A 21,671-nucleotide genomic window follows, 5' to 3' on the forward strand; every position below is an offset into this window, starting at 1 on the left:
AACTGTCCTGAACTTCTTTCCCGATGCTTATGTCCGCTTCGAAAATGATATTTCATTTTGCCTATAGCAAGATAACCGCACTTCCGTAGACCCTATGAATCTGTCTAAACAAGTGGCTATGGAGGTAGAGGAAAAGACATGGGCAACGGGCATTAAGTCTCAGCAGTTATTGAACCTGATAAGGTTGACATGCATTTTTCTTCAACAATATCTTAGGATCTGAGTATTGAATGCAAAAAAATAATTGATAAATTGCTCTTCGCTTTCCATGTTTATTTGTAAATTCAATGAATCAAAGAATGTAATTAGTTAAGAACATTACGAAGTCAATGAAAAAAAGGAACAATTCTCGTCGTAAGTTGGTTGAACCAATATACAGAGGGAGTCAGTAACGAAGTGCTATTTTCCGTGAGTACTCGCGTCTTTATGTGTTGAGGCTACTCCCACTTCTACTTGACACTTTTTAGGCAATACTTTTTTGTCGGACTTGAGATTTTGTAAACTAAAAACTAGCTTTGGCGCATGATTGCATCCCCTTTAAGGGTGAAGTTGTTATAACAACTGGGCAAAATAGCCCCAGTACCACGGTAACTAGATAAATTTTTGGAAATTGCACCTATTCGTAGTGCCATTAATCTTTTGCGTTGATACAGATGCACCGTGCAATGTTAACAGTTGTCACCCAGCATTATTTTCCAAAACTAAGCGACCATTGACCAAATCTAACGAATTTCTTGACTACTTTTCAGAAATTCATTTCTACTTTCACTTTAAGTACTTTTGACATCTCCTGGAAGTAATTATTTCTACTTGTACTGGAGTAGCGTTACTTCTACTCGGTTACCAACAATGACTACGTTGACCACCTCTGGGTATTGGATGACCGATCTTGTCACTGCGTTGACTTGCTCTAAGATGTATTTGATAGTTACTTCCCGTAGTTCGCTGAATATCGCATATGCGACATCAACTATTAATCCCGTGTGATTTTCCAAATCCACTTCAATCGCAGTTGTGAAGTAGTGGTAACAAGATCAGCATTGTATAACACAACAATGAAGTGCACTGCTTTGATTAGTCTTGATGGCGAGTTAATAATAATAATAATAATATAATAATTTATAGAGCGCCGAATATAACAATATATCATTACTACACTAGGGCGCTGTACATAAAAGGCAATAAAATATAAAAGTAAAGGATATGTATAAAAGACGAAGTGCATAGTTGTAGGGCGGAATGAACACTACTCTAGTTCGAACGCTCGTGCGAATAAAACGGTCTTGATTTTGCGTTTGAAAACATATAGCGAGTCACATAGTCTGATAGAAATTGGAAGATTGTTCCACAGAATGGCGGCCGAGGAAGAAAAGGTTCTCTCGCCGTAGGTCGATGTTCTGACTCTTGGAACGGACAAGAGCTTTTGCGACTGAGAACGTAGCGCTCTTCCGGGATTATACATTGTCACTAGCTCACGAAGATACGCTGGTGCACTTCCCTCCATGCATTTGAAGACGTACAGAAGAAGCTTGTATTCAGACCTAAATTTCACGGGTAACCAATGAAGAGATCTAAGAATCGGTGTTACGTGATCACGCTTCCTTGACCTAGTTACCAAACGAGCAGCGATGTTTTGGAGTTCTCCCAAAAGATACTTCCGATGTCTTCAGCGACATTGTTTTATGGCAGCACGCCCCTGCTCCCAAATCAGCAGACCGTATATCCTGATCCTTGTGGGTCCCAGCTGCTTCAGTCATATCTTCAATCCAAAATCAGGCTCCACAACAGACAAATAGTACTACTTAACTAGAAAATACTCTTACCGCAATATAAACCAATTGCTCTACTTCAAATGCATGAATTTAAGTACGTATGATCAGTGTTAAGTACTGTAACACGAGTACGTTACCGAGAGATTTCTGCGTAATTCTGACGATATCATTCTAAATGCTTTGTGCAGGATTGACATATAGCATAGTTAAATCTACGATGACTTCTACAACAAATTTCCGAAACGTTTACAACCTGAAATCAACAGTACACTAAGCGATATTTAGCACTGAAGCAGGTGCGCGAGAAAGTAGCTTGCTAACCAATTTGTGGTTGCTATGCGCTACGGGTCACGTGATCCATGTCCTGCAAAAGGCCTATTGGCTAACTTTACTCATCCATTCTCAAATTCTTCAGCGGTGCCACAGCTTTGCGCTACAGTTCGGCATTGAGCTAACGCGCAATCGGGGATGTGTGTTAGTTCATTTCTCGCCGATAATCCGAACGGAATTTGTGGTTTTGAAAACTGCATACAGGTATCATCATGGCAGCTTTTCTCTCTGAGCAATCAGCACATCGTGCAATCCAAGATTTAAAGGTGTGCGATATCAGGTTAGGTGACTTTGTGAGGGATATTGCTGCCGGCCGATGCGATAACAATAGTGTTTTTGCAATGATACAAACTTTGTATTAAACTCTACGACTCAGACTTGTCCGGCATGGAAAACCTACGTAACTTGAAAATAACCAATATATTGGACTGATATAGATGAAAAATTATTAGTAGGCAATATATTATGTAAATTTTAGGATTGTGACAAGGGGGTATTGAGCCCCTAAACTCCCTGGGTACGGAAATGTCTTGACCTCACATAGACTTGTTCCGGCTACCACACGAAGTCTGGACGCTATGAAAATTTACATTTAATTTATGCGATATCGCAAAACAATACCATGTACAAAAACTATTTTCGAGCAATTTAGGGGGATAGGCTACATCTCCCAATTAGAAACATACAAAGAAACCTGTAATTTTTGATAGTCAATTGTCGATCAATTGTATAATGATGCATTCGATTATTTTACTCAACGTTCGTAATCCCAGATAGTCCCAGGTATAGTTTCTTAACCGTCGTTCCCTGAGACAGTCTTAGGGGCTCCCCGGAGGTCAAGATACTCGCTCACCTCATACTTATGATTGATGATGACACGCCCGTCTTGGCCATCATTGATGGTTGCATTCAATGATGCCCTATCCGTATAGTCAAATTGTGACTGTTGTCCTATTGTACGTCGTTTGCAGTGGGAAGGTTCTGGTTCTAGATCGAAACCCCGTCGGTCTGAAATTTTTGTTCCATCCCCACTATTTATCAACTCATTTGAAATCAAGCAATTGATATCACGCTGTTGCATTTAGACCAAATGGTACGACGGCACCTCCTAAGGCAAAGCCTCGCATACTTAAACTGGTCTCTGAAAGGAATGACAGAAAGCACGCTGATTTGCAATTCCATATGATAATTTGGATTCGCGTGAAAATCATATTTAAATGTTTTATTTCTTTTAACACTCTGTTGTGCACCGGTAGTGCACCATAGTAATGTATTAGATGCGAAGTTAGCTTTGTAATGTGGTAAATCTCGGGTTTCCAAGGTTTTATATGTTAGCAACTGTCCCTGAAACGGTCCGGGTACGACTGCCGGAATGAGTAATATTATTTAGCAGTGTCGCGAAACAATATCATTGATATTTTAAAATGGTTTTCATATACATATCTGATTTACATCATCTTACGAATCTAGGAAATTTTCTATACTGCAGTTTAGACCAATTAAATATTAGACTCGGCAATCAACCCCTCTGACGCTTAAATTCCTGAGGTGCGGCTCGCAACAGATTCAATTCTGAATGCAGCCCTCGAGCTGCAGTTTACCCAGCTCTGGTTTCTTATCAATTTCTTAGCGTGTAATTCTGAATTTTTTTAGATGCTTGCGTGGACCCCTATCAGACAAAAATCTTTGAACTGCGAGATTTGGGTAGCTGATGACTAAACAAAATCATCACATCAGCTCAGTCTTGAAACCTGCACGACGTGCAGTGCAGGTACACGTGAATCTAGGCCACGCCGTCAGAACTCCACCGATTCTCAAAAGCCTTTCCCAATATTTTGGAGTCACTGTGATATCACCATATATTCAAACATTACAATGTCACTGTAACAGTATTGCGTTTTGGAAAACCGCTTTCTCCTCAGGTATTGTGCTTGAACACATCTTAGGGAAATGTAATATCTTGAATTATGATTGTACGATGTTGTTTTTAGCCCGATACCAATGTTTCATGTTACGTTACTTCATAGGTATTCAACGGGGAAAACCAATGTTGTTATTACTACAACAACACCAATCTTTCTTCTAACCCGAAAGACGTTCTCCCTGCTTCACAACAAAGCATAACGTTGTATATGAATTTAATGACACTGTGAAAATAGGTACGATTACAGTGCCGTATCAGACAGCATATTTCACCCTCAATCAGATCCTATATATCGAAGGTACAACAAAATGATACGTTGACTTTTGAACACAATCAGGTCATGGTCAGGTCATTATTCGATCGGGAAGCTCTCGCTTGATAATCCAGCATGTGTTATCGATAAGAGATATACTCCTTGTAGGCAAAAGGTCGAAATTTATTTCATTTGTATGTTCTCTAGGTTTACCACCACATCTATCCACAGTATCGTGAAAATGTGATTCCCCATTGTGAATTCACGCCTGGCAGGAAAAAAAATCACATTTTAAAATATTTGAATAATTTTGTTGCTGCACTAGGCCTAGCAGTTGCATGTTTAGTTGTAACACCATGCGAGAGTATACAAATGCATCAGAACATCGTAAAAGTTGTCGCGTGAGAATGTTGCATCTAGCGGACATATTTAATGTGTCACAATTGGAGACATTCACAAACCACTTGAGGCGCCAACACCTCGTCCTGTCGTCCGTAGTACACATAAACAAAACCGTGCCTCTCATATAGCTTGGTCGTCTTTATTCACTAGAAACCAGGTCTGCGACTGCCTGTTGGATTCGGATAACAGAAATAATCTCTTTGTATGTATGGCATATAAACATATTTACGCCTGATGCATCTTAGAGCTAGTTGAGTTCAGTGCAATTTATGAATTACCAGGTTACTTCACGTACCGGTATTTCATTTCAAGAAAGTGACGTTTGAATATTAGCTTAGGCTGAGTGACATATATTTAATTTTATAGACTGTATTATCATCGATCTACGTTATAACATGCCACGATATTGCTGTGTACCTGGTTGCAAGAGTCGGAGAGGTGGCCATTTATTTCCTACGTCACCAGTGCAGCTGAGGAAATGGACAGTAGCAGTTAAGAGATCTGACCCAAAAACGAAACAACTTTGGACGCCTGATTTGAGTAAAGATAATGTTTGCTATGGTCATTTTCTTCCGAGCGATTATGAGCCGAAAATGAAACTTAAAAGACTGAAAAAGGAGGCAGTGCCAAGTGTCTTTGAACATGATAAAAAAGCACCACTAAAAACTGCCAGGAAGACGAACAATTCAAACCCATTTAAACCAGAGCCTACTGAAATAATTTATTCCGGAACACATAGCGACCAGGAATTGACAACAGACTCGGAACATGTGGGCATTCAGTGCCAACTGGGTGCTTCGATGCCAACTTTCAGTTTACAAAATATCAAGGATGACCAGAAAGCAGTTCAGTACTTCACTGGATTTGATGACATCGAACAGTTTCTGTTTTTTAAGGACATTGTAATGTACGATTTGCATCGATTGGAGTACACCTGTACATTGCTTTCAAATGAAGAACAAGTTTTTATGACACTGATCAAGTTACGACAAGCTCTTGATCATCAACTGCTTGGCTACATGTTTCATGTCTCAGAAGCAACAGTTTCCCGCATCATTAATGCTTGGATCAAGCATATGTACAGTCTATTGTCAAACTTACCAATTTGGCCTTCAAAACAAGTGATATTGGATACCATGCCAGATGATTTTAAAAAACTCTATCCATCAACGAGAGTAATTATTGACTCTACAGAAATCCCAATTGAGAAGCCATCTGACATCCATGCACAGTCCATTACATTCTCAACTTACAAGAATAGGAATACCATGAAAGTATTAATAGGTATTACACCCAAGGGTGCTGTTTCCTTCATAAGTGACTGCTATGGTGGATCCGTTAGTGACCGCAGCATTATTGAGCAATCTGATTTGCTGGCCGACGCCAGAACAATGTTTGAAAAAGGCGACAGTATCATGGCTGATAAAGGATTCCTAGTGCAAGATTTGTTTGCACCATTCGATGTAAAAATCAACACCCCTACTTTGATGAAAGGCATGACTCGGCTCTCTCAGGAACAGCGGCTAGATGATTGCGCGATCTCCTCAAAACGTGTGCACGTTGAAAGGGTTATTGGTTATGCAAAGACATTCAAAATCATTTATAATGTATTGCCTTACAATCTCCTGCATTTGGGAAATGAAATAGTCTTTATCTGCTTCATGATAGTAAATTTTAGGAAAGGCATAGTTTGATATAACATCGTTTGATGCTTTTACTAATTTGTGTTTGATTAAGTAGAGTTGGTCAGTGTTGATGATTGTTTACTCTCAGTAATGCATGGATGTTCTTATTTCCACTTTAATATTAGATCCCGCCATAATAAACCTAAATATCACTCTTTTGGATATGATGACTGTACTGAGCGCGTATTACTACCTAGACGCAAGTTGGATTTTAATTTACTAAACGAGATACAAGAAAACTCCCAATATATAGGTAATTAAAATGTATCATGGAATTTGGAAATAACAATAATCAACACAACGGCAGAAACAGCTTTAGCTCGGAAAAATATTTTATCAATGCCACATGGCATTCAGCAGTTTTTCATCTTGCGGTGATGCAATCTTGACCACCAAAAAAGGACGCCAATACATTTCGTAGAAATTTTGCAGCTTGGGAATCATAAATTTGGTAACAAATTCTGGGTCAAACTCTATATACTCAATGTGGAGATCACAAAATGCATATAATACAAAATAACATAGTTTTTTCTCAGCGCAAGCCATTTGGCCTTGTACTTGGGCATACCATTTATGATTTTTCTTCAAATGATAGCCATCTGCAGCAGTCACCAAATATGGAAAAATTTTTCCGGGTGTTATTAGCTCATCCCTTGCCGTGTAGGGGCACTTGACCTCCAACACACTATCAGGGAGAACCAGACCATCAGGTGTTGCTGCAATATACGGATATTCTGGATGTATTATGAGTCCAGACCTCGAGGTTTTTCGACCGGACAAATGGGAGAAGGCATCTATCGCGGCTGTTTCATACAAACTCCCACGTATAATGGCATCTGATCTTAAATCACTATTGTTGTACATCGATTCGCACAATTTCCACATGCCACGTCGATCAGTAGCAGATAGGATTTCTCCAAATCTTGATGCTGTTAAGCGCCACTTCCTTTCAAATACCACCGAGGGGATTGACGTTGCTTGATTGTCGCCTCAAATATTTCTACAGCTTTCTCTGGTGGGCACTTAAAATTTATCAACATAATTTGGATTGAGCATTGACGTGAGAAATATCATACTTACAGCAAGAGCTTGATCAATCCAGTACTCCCCGAATGGCCTTTCTAAATAATGGTGATCAATCATTGCAGCATGCATGTCTGCTCTCTCAAATATATATTAGAAAGATATCGCTGTTCCTGAGGTCTTGCAATGATTGATTGTCTTGCTGCGTACAAAGTCGGTGAATTTGCTATCGGAAGAGTTTTCATTTTCATTCGGCGAAATTGAGTTCCCAAAAATGTCACTGATTTTGTAAGTTTTACCTAAATGAAAACATATGAAAGTTATCAACCTTCATGTATATAAACTATAAAGTAATACCTGAACTTCTTTGAGAAGGATGATGGAACGTTTGCAATGTTTCTGTGCATGCCTTTGAAATTTGAACAGTCTTCGACTGCTTATAGTCCAGCAACATCAGAGCAAGACATGATAAATGCTTGCAAGTTGCATTTGGACCGCTTCCTCCTGGGCATTCACATTCACTGAACAAGAGTTCTCCACTGTTCTTACAACATATCTTGCTCCAATAACTGACATGCCTCTTCATCGATGCTTTAGCAATGGCAGTGAAGTAGTGTAAAGTCTCAATCAATAAAGCTGAGCAGGCCTTCACGCACATCCCTTCTAACATCACTTTTCCTTTTTCCAACGATTTCACTGTCTTCGATCCTTCCTTTCTCCCAAATTTAATAAAATACGCCTCAATAGAGCATCCTGAGAGTGGTGGAATTAATTCAAAATTCACTGGTTCATAACCAAATTTGGGCCACTCTAGTAACTCTGTACTCCTGACGTACGACGTTCTACCAAAATCATCATTCCTGTCATAAGCGAGCAGCCTGCAATGCAAAAAGTGACATTGATCCAGAGTGTCATTACCAGTTGGAAAATCCATAGCTTCTCAACTTACGTAGCAGCCTCTAGAGGCAAGCTCACATGCTACAGCTTAGTTCGGTCTTAATCTGCACTTTTTCAAATATAGTTGCGTATTGCACCATGTAACTAAATGAACTTAGATTGTACCATTCTCACGGCGTCATATCTGATCAAAACTAGCTCTATATACAACCACATGTATAAATAAATGACTTTCATAACTACCTTTCTATAAGTTTCGCTTTCCTGCCACATGTCCGAGCATTCCTACTGCCCAGCTCTTTTTTGAGATCGTGCACCGTCCATGAAGAATAATCAGTCGACATTTTCTATTGCAATAGCCACAAGCTAGCTAGGATATCAAAATACAACAAATGAAGACGACGTTTATATTGGTATCCACTGTAAACACTGGATCACTAGGACGAGGTTCTGGCGCCCCCAAGTGTATGAATGTCTCCCATTATAGGTAGAATATTTTAGAATTTTAGAAAGACTGATCTTATATCAGATCATTGGAGCAGTACAGCCTAATCCAGATTTCAGGCATACTCCTGATAACCAGGCTATTGATCATGTCATTACCAAAGTCAAATTAAATAAGCGTTCGATTTACCTTCGAATATTGCTACAGATCTATAACAACTTGAATATAATGATCAGTGCGCCATGGCAATAGATATGTCAAATTCCCGAAGAATCCATTGGTGTTACGGCTGTGAAGCGTATGCTACGACTAGTTTATTCTCGCCGCATTCAATTGGCGATAATAACAAGGATAAAGATACCCCAAATGTCTCAGGATGTAACTAACGATACATCAAGAGCAGTTCCAGGACACGCAGGGATTTCAGGTAACGAAAAAGCAGACAAATTAGCCCGAGTAGGCTCGTCAACGCAATATCAATCGAGCCAAACTCCAATCATTACCGTGCCAGACGCCAAAGCCGCGATGAAGAGAGTTACCCAGGAGATCTGGCAATGCGAATACTCTGCCGATGAACGAGGATCCCACTACAAGCAATTCCACAGCACACTCACCACAGGACCCGAGAAAAACGGCCGTGTGTCACATCGAACGCCTGATATTTCGACTACGGTCAGGACACTGTGGAGTAGCATCCCATTTATTCAGAATCGGCTGCTCGGACTCTCCGATGTGCGAAGAATGCGATGTCATCGAAACAGTCGAACACTTTTTGATGTCGTGCATTAAATACGACTTTCATCGATCATTTTTAATAACCTCTAGCAATCAGTTAAATGTACCGTTCACCATACGCAACCTACTCTCGTCATCGCAATTGTCCACCGCCGTCGCTGAGTTCGTGATAAATTGTAATAAGTTCATTTAGTTACTGCTTGATTTGAATTTCCTGAAGACCGTGGCGCACAAGGCCATAAATGGCGAAAAGCACCACTCATGTTTGTGATAATAATAATAATAATAATACATCAAGAGCAGGGCCGTAACTGCCGCACCCCACTGAGCTCGAAAGGGGCCCAAAATTATTTCGTGAATTACCATAAATTTTACAGTATTTTTGGTAAATTTGTGCAACTTTTTACAAAATTTTTTCGCGACGCGCGCGATTTCAAGTTACCAACTATCTTTAATACAGGGTACTCTTCCTCCAAGAAAAAATAAGCAACATTTATAGAAATGGGCATATAGGCGTTGGCCATTACCGCGCCACGACGCACCAAGACATATAAAGTTTTAGGCCATGTAATATGCGACTCCAAGAAGTGTGCCAGAACGATCGGCAGCGAGAAAACTTTGGCCGACAGGGACTGCCCTTATGTTGACCGAAAACTTCGTTATATATACAAAATACATATAGGTTTAATTGTCCATAGGTGCCTAAATGACTGGCGCCGAATGTTCTTGTCTTGGCAATCTGAACCTCACATTACCAATACCATCCCGCAGGGAAAAATTATATGGCAGTGAAGAAATACCAATTTGAAATCGCGTGAACTTTTAGTTTAGTACGTTTGGGCGATTCTATATTTTTTGATAGAGCAGACAGGAGGTCACGAAATAACATCATGTAACGAAGTCATATCAACGGGTCCGCCCGCCCGAATATGTTTAATTATTATTTACGGGCTCTACACACAAAAAAATCTGGTAGATTTACAAATAAATTTCTGTAAATTTTACAACGAATTACCGGTCGCAGCCAATAGCAGCGTGTGGCTTGTCATTTTACATTTTCATATGTAATATTACATTAATTTAGCTGCTAAGTCAAGTTACCAGAATTTCTTCGCAAAGTTACTGACAGTGACAGTTACTCGCTACGGCATTTTACCAAGCTATTGGCAAAATTGATTAGCTTCCAAGCCCCAGCAACCAGTGGATACGTGGAAGTGCATGTCACTGTGATATCATTCTCGTTGCGATTTGACCTGATTCAACCTCGTTCGCGAGACAGGATTAGGTCGCACGGAACTGGTTGACCCTAGTACCAATTTCGGTATAGTGCATAGTTGGGTGCAAGAAGCAGCTGACAATGTAGTTACACCATATACATTATCTTATATAAGGCTGTGGCTACACGGTCGGTCTCGGCGGTTAGATTTGTTGTAACAGATAGGGCTAATGAGTTACAAAAATCAGTTTAGGATATATAATCTTATTCCTGAAACTAGAAATATCAGCACAGCAGCAGGCTCAGTTGACCATTTCTTAATGGCGGACACGGCGACCTATAACAGGTTACCTTAGGTTGCGCGTTGCAGGTTTTTCTGAGATTCGTAGTAAACAACCAACAATCAACTGTGACATCACAAATAGCGTCCGGTGAGGTAAGTAAGTAGGGAACCACACGTGGAGCAATAAATATCAATATATACGAAATTAGATGCAAAAGAAAGGGACTATAGGTGTTGATAGATGTTTCTGTATGAAAAACCAACCTGGATTGAACATTATAACGTGGACAGTAAATATTATTGGTGGCATATGTGAGCGGATGAATATCACTTATTTCAAAGTCGTCTGCGTGTCGAGCCGAGTAGCCGACTGGCCGCCATTAATATTGAGCTTTGGGCATGCAAAGGCTGACGGTGCGAAGCTTGTGACTTGTGATTGAAGAAAGTAGAGACTTTCGTTGAAGATTCTCAGGACTGATGAATGGGATGCGCATCGTAAAAGGTACAGTAGCCTACTGTAGTATTAGTTACCGTGAATATCTACGACTGTGCACACCACCCAGATGACTTTGGTTTCATGATTTAAATATTTCAGTCGCCCCATTCTCAGTTCTATTTTGGGATATTAGTCGACTTGTATAATGACCTGAGACACCACATACTCTGCCGTGGAGTAGTTGAAACTGTTAGCTTGTTATTGACATTTATCGGGTCATAGCTTAGATATGTTTTCATCCACTGCTCGATATGTTTGGCTCACATGCCGCATCAAATGAGGCACCTTTTCTTTCAATACATTGATCATTTAAGTCATGAATCTCTGATATATCATGTCAAATGAGGAGTCGTCAACTCACAATGTACCAGTACTGGTACTTCAAAACTTGTTATATTTTTGTTAGCCTATTTGTCTTAGTCTTTATAAGTCATGTCTAGGTTAGCAACTTGGCTTAGTATAGCGACTTACGCATGAATTATTTTTAGTGGAACTGCAAGATACTAGTCACACAGAAGGAATGAAGACGAGAAAAAGAAACAATTAGAAGTTTATCCGGCGTTGGAATTAATTCACCTTCTCTTGGGACCACTCGTGCTATATTTGCATGCCTCCTAAACAAGAATTATACCTCCAGCAGCAATACTTTTTCATCGTGAATCATGAATGAATATACACCCAGTTGTCCTAATGTCGTCTTGAGAGCGCGAAGAAACTTTTGCGATATTTTGGCATCGCGTTGCTTTGGGATAGGTATGGATGTAGGCTGAGACGTGAATTTACAAGCTGGCATGTAATCTGATTTACAAGGGCAGCATGTAGGGTTGTAGGTAGGTAGGTAGGTAAGGCGGTAAAATTACAGTCTCGGTGGTAAATGTACACAGAAGAAAATGTAGATTGAATATACCAGAGGTGACTGTAACATTACAGTCTGGCATGTAAAGTTAGATTACCGGACGGTTGTAAGTTGAATTTACATTGAGTGATGGTAATGTTATATTACTGCCAAGTGGCTGGCCACCCTGCTTCCAGACATTTCGCGGTAAATCGAGGTAAATTTTTTTTTCAGTGTATAGTTTCGAAGACATCTCACTCAGCTATACCGGTAAATCTGAGCAGAGAGGACAAGAAATTCATAACAATATATATGCAATTCCCGATCTTATTGACCGATTTATCATGAATTATCAAAAATTTTCGCGCCTCGCGCTGGCCCACGAAACGGCACCACTATAATTTCGTGGCAAAAGCGAACAACGTGATGGGGGACGGTTTATCACCTTATGGAAGCCCATGACTCAAGTTTTATTGGGGGGCCTGACGAAGTGCTGTTTCGTTCCTGCCAACGGGTATTCACCCGTAGATGTTTAACTATTATTGAGGGTTCCTACCTTTTTAAACACACCTCACTCAGCTCTACCGGTAAATCAGATTACGTGAGCAGAGAGAGGGTAAACATTAAGAGCAATATATATGCAATAACCGATGATATTGACCGATTCAGTCATGAATTATATAAATTTCGCGCGCTTTGCGCGTTTAGGCGACAAAAGCAGACACACAGAAGGGAAACCAATGTAGATGACAAGCAGCGGTAAACAGCGTATAACCTGAGGGGGGTCCAGAAGTTGGGTTTATCACCCTAGGGGGGCCCAAGACCAACGTTTTTTTTTTTTTGGGGGGGGGGGTGACGAATTGCTGTTACGGCCCTGATCAAGAGTGCAACACAATGCCGACGGTTGCCATACCGACCTGCTTCGATATCTAAATAAGCTACGCGACACAAGCTAAGCCCTTTTGATATATTACCATTCTCCGTACAAGTTTGATAGTTTATTGCGTCCGTGGTTGTACCAAGTCACAGCGTTCCGTGTCACAATAAGTCCTTCTCTGATTGTAAGTTGTAACGTTTGACGCGACTCAATTAGAGTCATTTCTATTTTATCACACCTTGAGTCCGAGTTCGAGTAATTCTATAAAAGGTCGCGTTCAAGTCCAATCACAATTTTCAGACACGAATCATCAACGGGTCATGTTTTACCCTCATATACAAGTAATGTGACGTAATAGATGATTTTACTCTGCGTGATAACTTTTGAAAGTGATTTAATAGTGAAGTTTGATGAGTAGTTTCGGGCTGCTGGAGTAAAATTGGAGCGAATTTCCAGTTCTCAAATTGAAAAAAAAAGATACTTGGCAGTTAAATATTATCGAATATTCGTAAGTCACAATGCCATCACGGGCCGCATGCGGCCCGCGGGCCAGAGTTTTTGTGACCTCTGATCTATAAGCTCATTTGTAATTTAGCAATTGGCGTCATGAACAATACGATGACACTTTCAAAGGTGAAGCCTCGCATTGCTGAACTGGTATCTGAAAGAGAATAGCAGAAATCACACTTATTTTCAATCAATATTCATGATATTATTATCGTTTTCATATTCAAGCGATCCAGAATATCGTCGACTGACATTCGTCACGGGGGTAATCGTCTGCAAGTAGTATAAGAGAATCGGAAAAACATATTTTAATGGATTTGTTCTTTTACCAATCTGTTGATGCGCCTGGGGGATTTTGTACGCCAGTATTCTATACTAATGTATTAGATGTGTCGTTAAATGTGTTTTGTGGTGTATTTTTTTATGACTTAATGAAAATTCGGGGTTTTGTGATGGCTTGAAGATTGGCATAAGCGTTCCACTTGTTACTAAAGGTTATGGACCACTGCTGTAGAAATTATGCACTTTGATTTGGAAAACATAATATTTGCAAAATCATTGGGTTGACTCCTAACACTGGGTTTCAACTGCCGTGTGGGAGTATAGATAATTAGGCTATAAGGATAGATGTAAAACACGTGACTGCCACTGTTCCGTAAATCCGTAAATTTACACCTTTTTTAGCAGTAAACGAGTTTACATACGTGTTCGTAAAAGTAATTTACTGTTATTGACGCTTTATTCAATTACTGACATGAGATCGTAAATCGATTCACCGAAAGAATCGGTAAATTATTTCATTCGTCACATGTATGGGTGGACAATCTGGACATTTCTTGTGGCCAAAAAGAAAAGATTTTGATAAAATTGTAATTTCATATACAGTAGGGTTACACTATAGTTCAGTGTCTCCCAAACTTTTTTGAGCCACCGCCCCCTGGACAACGTATAAACTGCCAGCGCCCCCCGACCCTCCCTCACCACGCCTAAATCAAATTAATGTTGTTTTGCATTTATTACAGTTAAAACGAGAGGTATCAAGCTTGTGTAGACTATTGTTATCATCTTACTCGTCATATTGGGTTTGAGTTTTGATTAGAGAAATCTCATTCTAAAATCTCCAGTCTCCGCGTCCTGAAGCCTACTGTCAAGTCGGTTTCTGCTGTGAGTCAAAAACCTTGTCACGGTACTGACACGTTATATCAAATATGAGCGGGGAAGGGCAACATCAAAAAATAAGTCACCCCGACTCTAGTGAGAGTATTTCTATATGATTGAATTGTGTATCCAATACGATTGATTCGAGATATTGAGCTTCATTGAATTCAAAATTATTCTACCTGCACTACGACGTAATCAGTTCCTCAATCATATCATGCTCGGAAACTTTACATGATGTAGGCCTATTGATAATCCGGTAAGGAATTTCTAATTCTAATATATCCCGGTATCAAACCACCATATCCTTGTGCAGTTTTCTAAGATGATTGATTTATGCTTTTCCGTCAGAATCTGGTATTCGAGCTTGGCCGGTAGCTCATGCAAGATTGAGAATTGGAATAGTTCACGTCTCGCAAAATTTCGGTGAAATATCACGGGCTTATCACTCAATCCGGACAGTGCTGTTTTCGTCTTTATCAGGGTTCATTATTACTAAGAACGGAAATAGGCCTATTCTACTCATAAATTTTGTGGCCTATTTTACTCATAAATTTCGGAGTATATGCCAGACAAGTAGGCCTAGAAGGGATATCGCTTCTCGAATCCAGAACGTCGTGTCGAAGGCCTTGGTTGCAGCACTGTGGATAATCCAAGATCGTTTGAAGTAGGGATTAAAGTCACTCAAGGCAGATTCTCTCATAGAACCACCACACCTGGTAGTGAGTAGGGCTGGGCACAGACTTGTAAAAACTACTGAATTTTCTAAAAGCGCAACTAGAACTAGAACTAGAACTACTCAATTTTTAAGCCTCGCAACTATAACTATAACTAGAACTACCCAATTTTCAAATTACGCAACTAGAACTAGAACTAGAACTACTCAATTTTCAAAACTCGCAACTATAACTATAACTAGAACTAACGAAATTTAAATATCGGCAACTAACTAACCAAAACACAACTAACTAAATTTAATTCTCAATCAACTCATTCTTTTTTATTATATTCGAATTCGGCGTTCCAGACTTCCACATGAACGTCGGTACAGCGAAATTACTGAAAAATCAGACGTACAGAACTTTTCTGTAATCAGTACAGAATAAACTAAACCATTTTCTGCAGCGGTTATACTGATTGCAGTGAATCAACATGAGTCGCGAAAATGTTTTTCCGTTGAATTTTTCCCTCTTTGGAGAGTACAAAATCCCAGCATGCGAGAAAGCCCTTCCACTGGGCGCAGATGTCGCGGTCATCCCAAGAAAATCTTTCGCCAAGTTCCGTAATTCTGGCAAGTCGGTCATATTCCGCCAACAGTTTAGCACATTCTGACCCAGGAGTAGTCGCTGATCTCTGGCATACTTTTTCACCTCATACGCGCCGGATTTAACTTCAAGCGACACTGACTTGGAGGTAGAAAGTTGAAGAGTGAGATTTTCGGTAACTTGTGGGTTGGGGAGCCAGGAGGAGACGACCCAGGCAATTTTTGCAGTTTCCTTTGTAAAGATATATTGGGCGAATCCAGATCGTCTTCTCTCTGTGCCTGGGCAGGCGTGGTCGCCATCATAATCACGAATCAAATCTCGTAAGTTTAACAGACGCGACAGCTTAGTTCCGAGATGATACTCGCCAGCGCACAGCAGGAGATCACTAGTTCACATTCCAATTAGTAAGCAACCTCAGCGGGAGATCGCGTGTCCCTGTGCGGTGTCCGGTCAATACCGAGAAAACCATTACCGAGAATGCCATTACCGAGAATGGACACTACCGAGAATGGACATTACCGAGAATGGACACCACAGAGAATGGACATTACCGAGAATGGACACCACCGAGAATGGACATTACCGAGAATGCAATATATGCAATGCAGACATGCTATGCATATGTACAGGTCGTGTGAGTGCATCACGGCGTTGCCACATTCGGTATCGATGCTCAGGTATACATTTCTCGACAACGTCAGTCCCAGTAAGCTATATTCTTGACATTGGCCATTCTCGGTAATGTTCATTATCGGTGGTGTCCATTCTCGGTAATGACCATTCTCGGTAACGTCCATTCTCGGTAATGTCCATTCTCGGTAATGGCATTCTCGGTAATGTCCATTCTCGGTAATGGTTTTCTCGGTATTGGTATAGAACCTCCCTGCGCACTGTCGATTGTTGTAAATTTGCCTAAGTTATCAGTGAACTCGGTATAATCAATGTATTAACTATGATCCAACAATGAGCATTTGATCCTTTGTCATGATCACATTAGTAACCCTCAGTAACCTCACTTGTCACGCGAGGAGAGTTCTTTTCGCGCAGGACACACGAGTGTTTTCTAGTTGTTCGGCAACTAATATTTTTTTGAAATGCACAACTAAAACTAGAACTAGAACTACCGAATTTTCAAAATCTGCAACTACAACTAGAACTAGAACTACGGAATTTTCAAAATCCGCAACTACAACTAGAACTAGAACTACGGAATTTTCAAAATCCGCAACTACAACTAGAACTAGAACTACTCAAAAAACTGTTAGTTAGTTGACCGTCAACTAACTAAATGTTTAGTTTGTACAAGTCTGGCTGGGCACAATGATTCGAGTACTCGAATCCGAATCGAGTAATAATTGTAATGATTCGTGCTGAGTATCAAAAGACGATTTTTTTGAGTACTGAAATTATACGCTCCTTCCTACTGCAAGTTAATTTATCAACGAGAATTGTTGTTTCGATACTAATTTTCACTGTTGAAGCCTTGAAACCTTGATTCGCGGTATCGTAGCATACGAAACATATAATAAAAAGCTACGAAGGTTACTGGACGGGGCGCATTTCCGAAGTCATGATTATCCGTCAACATTGTCACCAATTGGAATAAAATCGGTATGGCTGAAAAAATACCAAAGTATCTTCAATGTGATGGATAACAGGCATTCTATTCTTTGTGGTGGCATAAACGGTACATATTTTAAATATGACTTATTATATTCGTTTATGATGTCATAATGAGTGATACTCGACTCGACTCGAAGCATATTACGTGATTCGGAATCGAATCACTCAGGTACTCGATTTTGCCCAGCCCTAGTGGTAGTGACCAATAACTGCACAAATGCTTTGTAGTTCTGGCAGCACACAATGAATAACGTTTTCTAGGGCTTCTGCAGACTGCTCAATTAGTCCATTGATGGGCAGGATCTGAATTGTCAAGTAACAATGGACTTTTCCGGTACAGCTGATTAAATAGAGACGGACGACCCTAAATTGCCCTGAGTGAATCGGTTTTGCATATTTACTGCATATTTAGCTGCTTTATTCAACAACCGTTTCAACACTGCGGAGCAGTTGCTTTATAAGCCTATACCGCCCACATTTCCTCAGAGCGCCCCCCCCCCCTACCGCCAAATTTTATAGCCAGTGCCCCCAATCGCCCATTTAATCGCCAGCGCCCCCATCACGCTAGTAAACGCCCCCAGGGGGGCGCTGGCGCTTCCTTTGGGAACCACTGCGATATAATGTAAACAATCTAAACATGGAACTATGCATATTGCTCACAGTAGCCTACTTCATTCTCAATATTTAGTGGACCAGTGCAAAAATGATGTCGGAACCATATATTTGATTTCATTCATATTATCACTGTAAATGCGGTATAAAGGTCACTAAAGACTATGCATATTGCACATAGTACTTCATTCTCAATATTTAGTGGACCAGTGCCGAAATGATGCCGGAACCATATTTGATTTCATTCATATTATCACTGTAAATGCGGTATATAGGTCACTAAAGACTATGCATATTGCACATAGTACTTTTTTTTTTTTTTTTTTTTTTTTTTTTTTTTTTTTTTTTTCTTGAAGCTCAGTTGTTGCCAATGTGTATGTCATGCTCGACTCAGGAGACATGCATGTTGCACTTTCGGTTCACACCTGTTTAGCCAGGTTTTGGCAATTTTCGTCATTGCTTCTTAGTTGCATTATTTATTCAATGAGATGGAATAAAGTAAAAACCTGTTAGTCCTATCATTTGAAAGCGTTATATTGTAGGTAGAGATTGGGATTGTGACAACGCATCAGATTCATTCTCATATAATTATAGATAGGAGGGATATTAATTTAGCATATTCAATGCAGTAAAGACGTAAGCGCAATTGGGTATATAATGGAAGGCTATTCATAGCAGGTCTTTCAGGGAAGAGAGCACCATAGGTAGAGGGTTCTCCGTGTCTTCCAGTCTTGCTTTCGCTGTTGCACAGGTGTTTTGGTATATTCTGGTTTCATATACCTTTGTGTCCTCCTCCATCTTGTTTTCAATATCCAGTTTGATTCTGTGTTTTATGACTTTTTCTTTGTATATGGTTATGATGAATTGGGTTGCTAGGTCGATCTTGTTCCAGTTCTTTTCGTGGAGAGAGTTTTCGTCTAGCTGCATGTTTGCTTTTCTCGCTTTCGTCAGGATCGTTGAAAGTTTGTCTAGGATTCGGCGTGAGGATGGGCATGTGTACAAGATGTGATTTAATGTATCTTTGTAATGTTTACATTGTCTACATATAGTTAAGGCGCACCTTCCTGTTTTGTGTTCAAGGAACCCCATTGTTTTTCGTTTCCATCCAAAAATATATCCCTCTCTCGCTACACGGTAAGTTGTTATTCTCTCTCTGTTTTTCAACAGTGAAGCTAGATGTTTATTCTTCATCTGAATAGAGATCCATTTTATTTCCAGCTCGTCTTCTTGGTCCATATTTTCATGTGTTTTCTTTATTTCAATGTATATGTCCTTTAGGCTGGCAGTGTGCCACTCCTCGATTCCCCAATGTAGTTTCTCGGCGTTTTGAATGTTGGTCCTCCATGTTTTTGTGAGGAAGGGTAGATGTGGTGTGTTGTTTGTGTATAGGTTTTCATTCCACTTTTTGATAGAGGGTCCGAGTTCATATAGAGCATGGAAGTGCCAATATTCGGTGGGTTGGTTAAGTCGTGTTAGTATAGCGATCTTTTCCAGCTCACAGGCCTTTAGCCTACTCTGGACGTGAAGGATGTTCATACCTCCATCTTTGATCTTCCTTATCAATTTGCTTCTGCGTATAATTTCGATTTTTTCTGGTGCCCAAAGATAGTCAAAGATGGTTTTCGAGATAACCGCTGCGGTTTGAGAGGTTGGCAGACTTGTCCTGGCAAAGAACGTTATGATCGATGTTATGTTTGTATTGATGATGTTCTTTTTGCCTAGCCAGGTAAGATTTCGGTGTCTGCTGCCGGATAGATTTCTCTTTATCTTCTCAGCTATCTCATTCCATGAGGTTCCCTGGTGTTCTTCCCCGAAGTGTTGCCCTAGAACTTTTATGCTCTCTTTTATATTGTCTCTGAATTCCTGTGCTCTTCTGCAGTCTGTTATTTTACCGATGCATAGCATTTTCGTTTTGTCTTTGTTGAGTTTTTGACCAGTAGCTTTTTCGAGGCGGGTGAATTCGTTTAAGGATTCTTCTATTGATTTAAGGTCTGTTGTGATGATTGTTACATCATCCGCGTATTGCTGAATTTTCATGATGTGAGGTCCAATTTTGCATCCTTGTATGTTACTGTTTTCCAGGATACTAAGCATCAGGGGTTCTGCAGTGATTGTATATAGACACATGGATAGCGGGCATCCTTGTCGTAAGCCTCTTTCGAGTGGGATTTCCTCGGTTAAATGACCGTTGACTTCAATACGGCTTTTTGCATTTTTGTATAGTATTTTGATGAGGTTTCTCACTCGTATACCGAAGTTGAATTTTTCAAGGATTTTAAGCATGTATACGTGTGGAACCCGATCAAAGGCCTTTTCCTGATCGAAGTTTGCAATAATAATCGGGTTTTCTTTCATCTTGTGGTAATCATAGGCTGATTTGATGTTTCTCAGGATGTCAGACATCTGTCTCCCTGGTATCGCACATTTCTGTTGTTGGGATATGAGCTGATCTAATTGTAGTTTTAGTCTGTTTGCTACTATTCTCATTAGGAGTTTATAATCCACGTTGGTCAGGGAGATTGGTCTCCAATTTTTCATTTCAGCGGGATCTCCTTTCTTGAATATTAGGCTTACTACCGAGTTACTCCAAGAATCTGCAATGCTGCTGAATAGGAGGGCATTATTGAAGAGTTGAACGAGATCATCTTTCAAAAGATGGTAGAAGGAGGTGTAAAATTCAGCTGAGAGGCCATCGGGGCCAGGGGTATGGTTGTTCTTTTGGTCCCGAAGCGCGTTTTTTATTTCCTCCTCTGAGATAGCTAGATCTTGTTGCTGTCTAACATCATCGTGCAGAGTTTTTGTTATCTTTTCTATTAACTTGTGTTGTAGGGTTTCATCGAGATTATTTTGGTTGCACCATAGATCTTTATAGAAGCGGTGTATGTTTCCAATTATTTCTTCTTTTTTTTCCGTTATTGCACCAGAAACAGTTTTCAGTCTAGTGATTGTTCTCTTGAGTTTTCTTGTTTTCAGCTTTTCGAAGAAGAGATGCGTTGGTTTTTCACCTTCCTCCATTTCTTCTTTGTAGAGAAGTTTCATGTGAAGGTTTGTCTTTTCTTTTTCGATGTTTTTCAGTGTTTTTAATATGTTCCTCCTTTCTTGGGGCGTTGTATTTTCTTTCTCTAGTCTCCTGTTTAGGTTGGTTTGATGTTCTTGTTTTTTCTTTCTTTCAATTATTCCGTAAGAGATAGAGGCTTTTTTCACTTTCTTTTTAAAAGCGTCCCACCACAGGGCGTGGGTGGGATATTCGTATTTTCTTATGGTGAACTGGTTGTGTATATTTTTGAGTTCAGCTTGGAAGTTTTTTTCTCCATAGTGGGAGGTATTATTCTT

General features: G+C 40.0%; 1 protein-coding gene, 1 long non-coding RNA gene and 1 pseudogene across 2 annotated transcripts; 1 reads left to right on the forward strand and 2 right to left on the reverse strand.

Moving 5' to 3' along the window:
- The window catches only part of LOC145445025 (enoyl-CoA delta isomerase 1, mitochondrial pseudogene), a 288,929-nt pseudogene that overhangs the window by 223,761 nt on the left and 43,497 nt on the right, over nucleotides 1–21,671 (reverse strand).
- Nucleotides 7,338–8,697, reverse strand: LOC145445568 (uncharacterized). The gene is made up of 2 exons (XM_080323755.1): nucleotides 7,747–8,697; nucleotides 7,338–7,688 (listed from the first exon to the last, which is right to left on the reverse strand). The coding sequence occupies exons 1-2, from the start codon at nucleotides 8,321–8,323 to the stop codon at nucleotides 7,543–7,545; spliced, it is 723 nt and encodes a 240-aa protein (XP_080179881.1). The 5' UTR covers nucleotides 8,324–8,697; the 3' UTR covers nucleotides 7,338–7,542.
- Nucleotides 10,602–12,152, forward strand: LOC145445441 (uncharacterized). Its single transcript, XR_013917021.1, has 2 exons — nucleotides 10,602–11,467; nucleotides 11,950–12,152. It is a non-coding gene; the product is annotated as an uncharacterized LOC145445441 (long non-coding RNA).

Source organism: Botryllus schlosseri, chromosome 8 (assembly GCF_051294905.1).
Source record: "Botryllus schlosseri isolate E-star chromosome 8, Bs_hap1, whole genome shotgun sequence".
Classification (NCBI taxonomy): Eukaryota; Metazoa; Chordata; class Ascidiacea; order Stolidobranchia; family Styelidae; genus Botryllus; species Botryllus schlosseri.

Excerpts from the sequence above, each read along its gene's own strand:
- LOC145445568 (XM_080323755.1), bottom strand. The coding sequence starts at position 8,323 with ATGGATTTTCCAACTGGTAATGACACTCTGGATCAATGTCACTTTTTG. Across the intron at positions 7,689-7,746 it reads TCCTTCTCAAAGAAGTTCAG|GTAAAACTTACAAAATCAGT; the intron begins GTATTACTTTAT and ends GTTTTCATTTAG.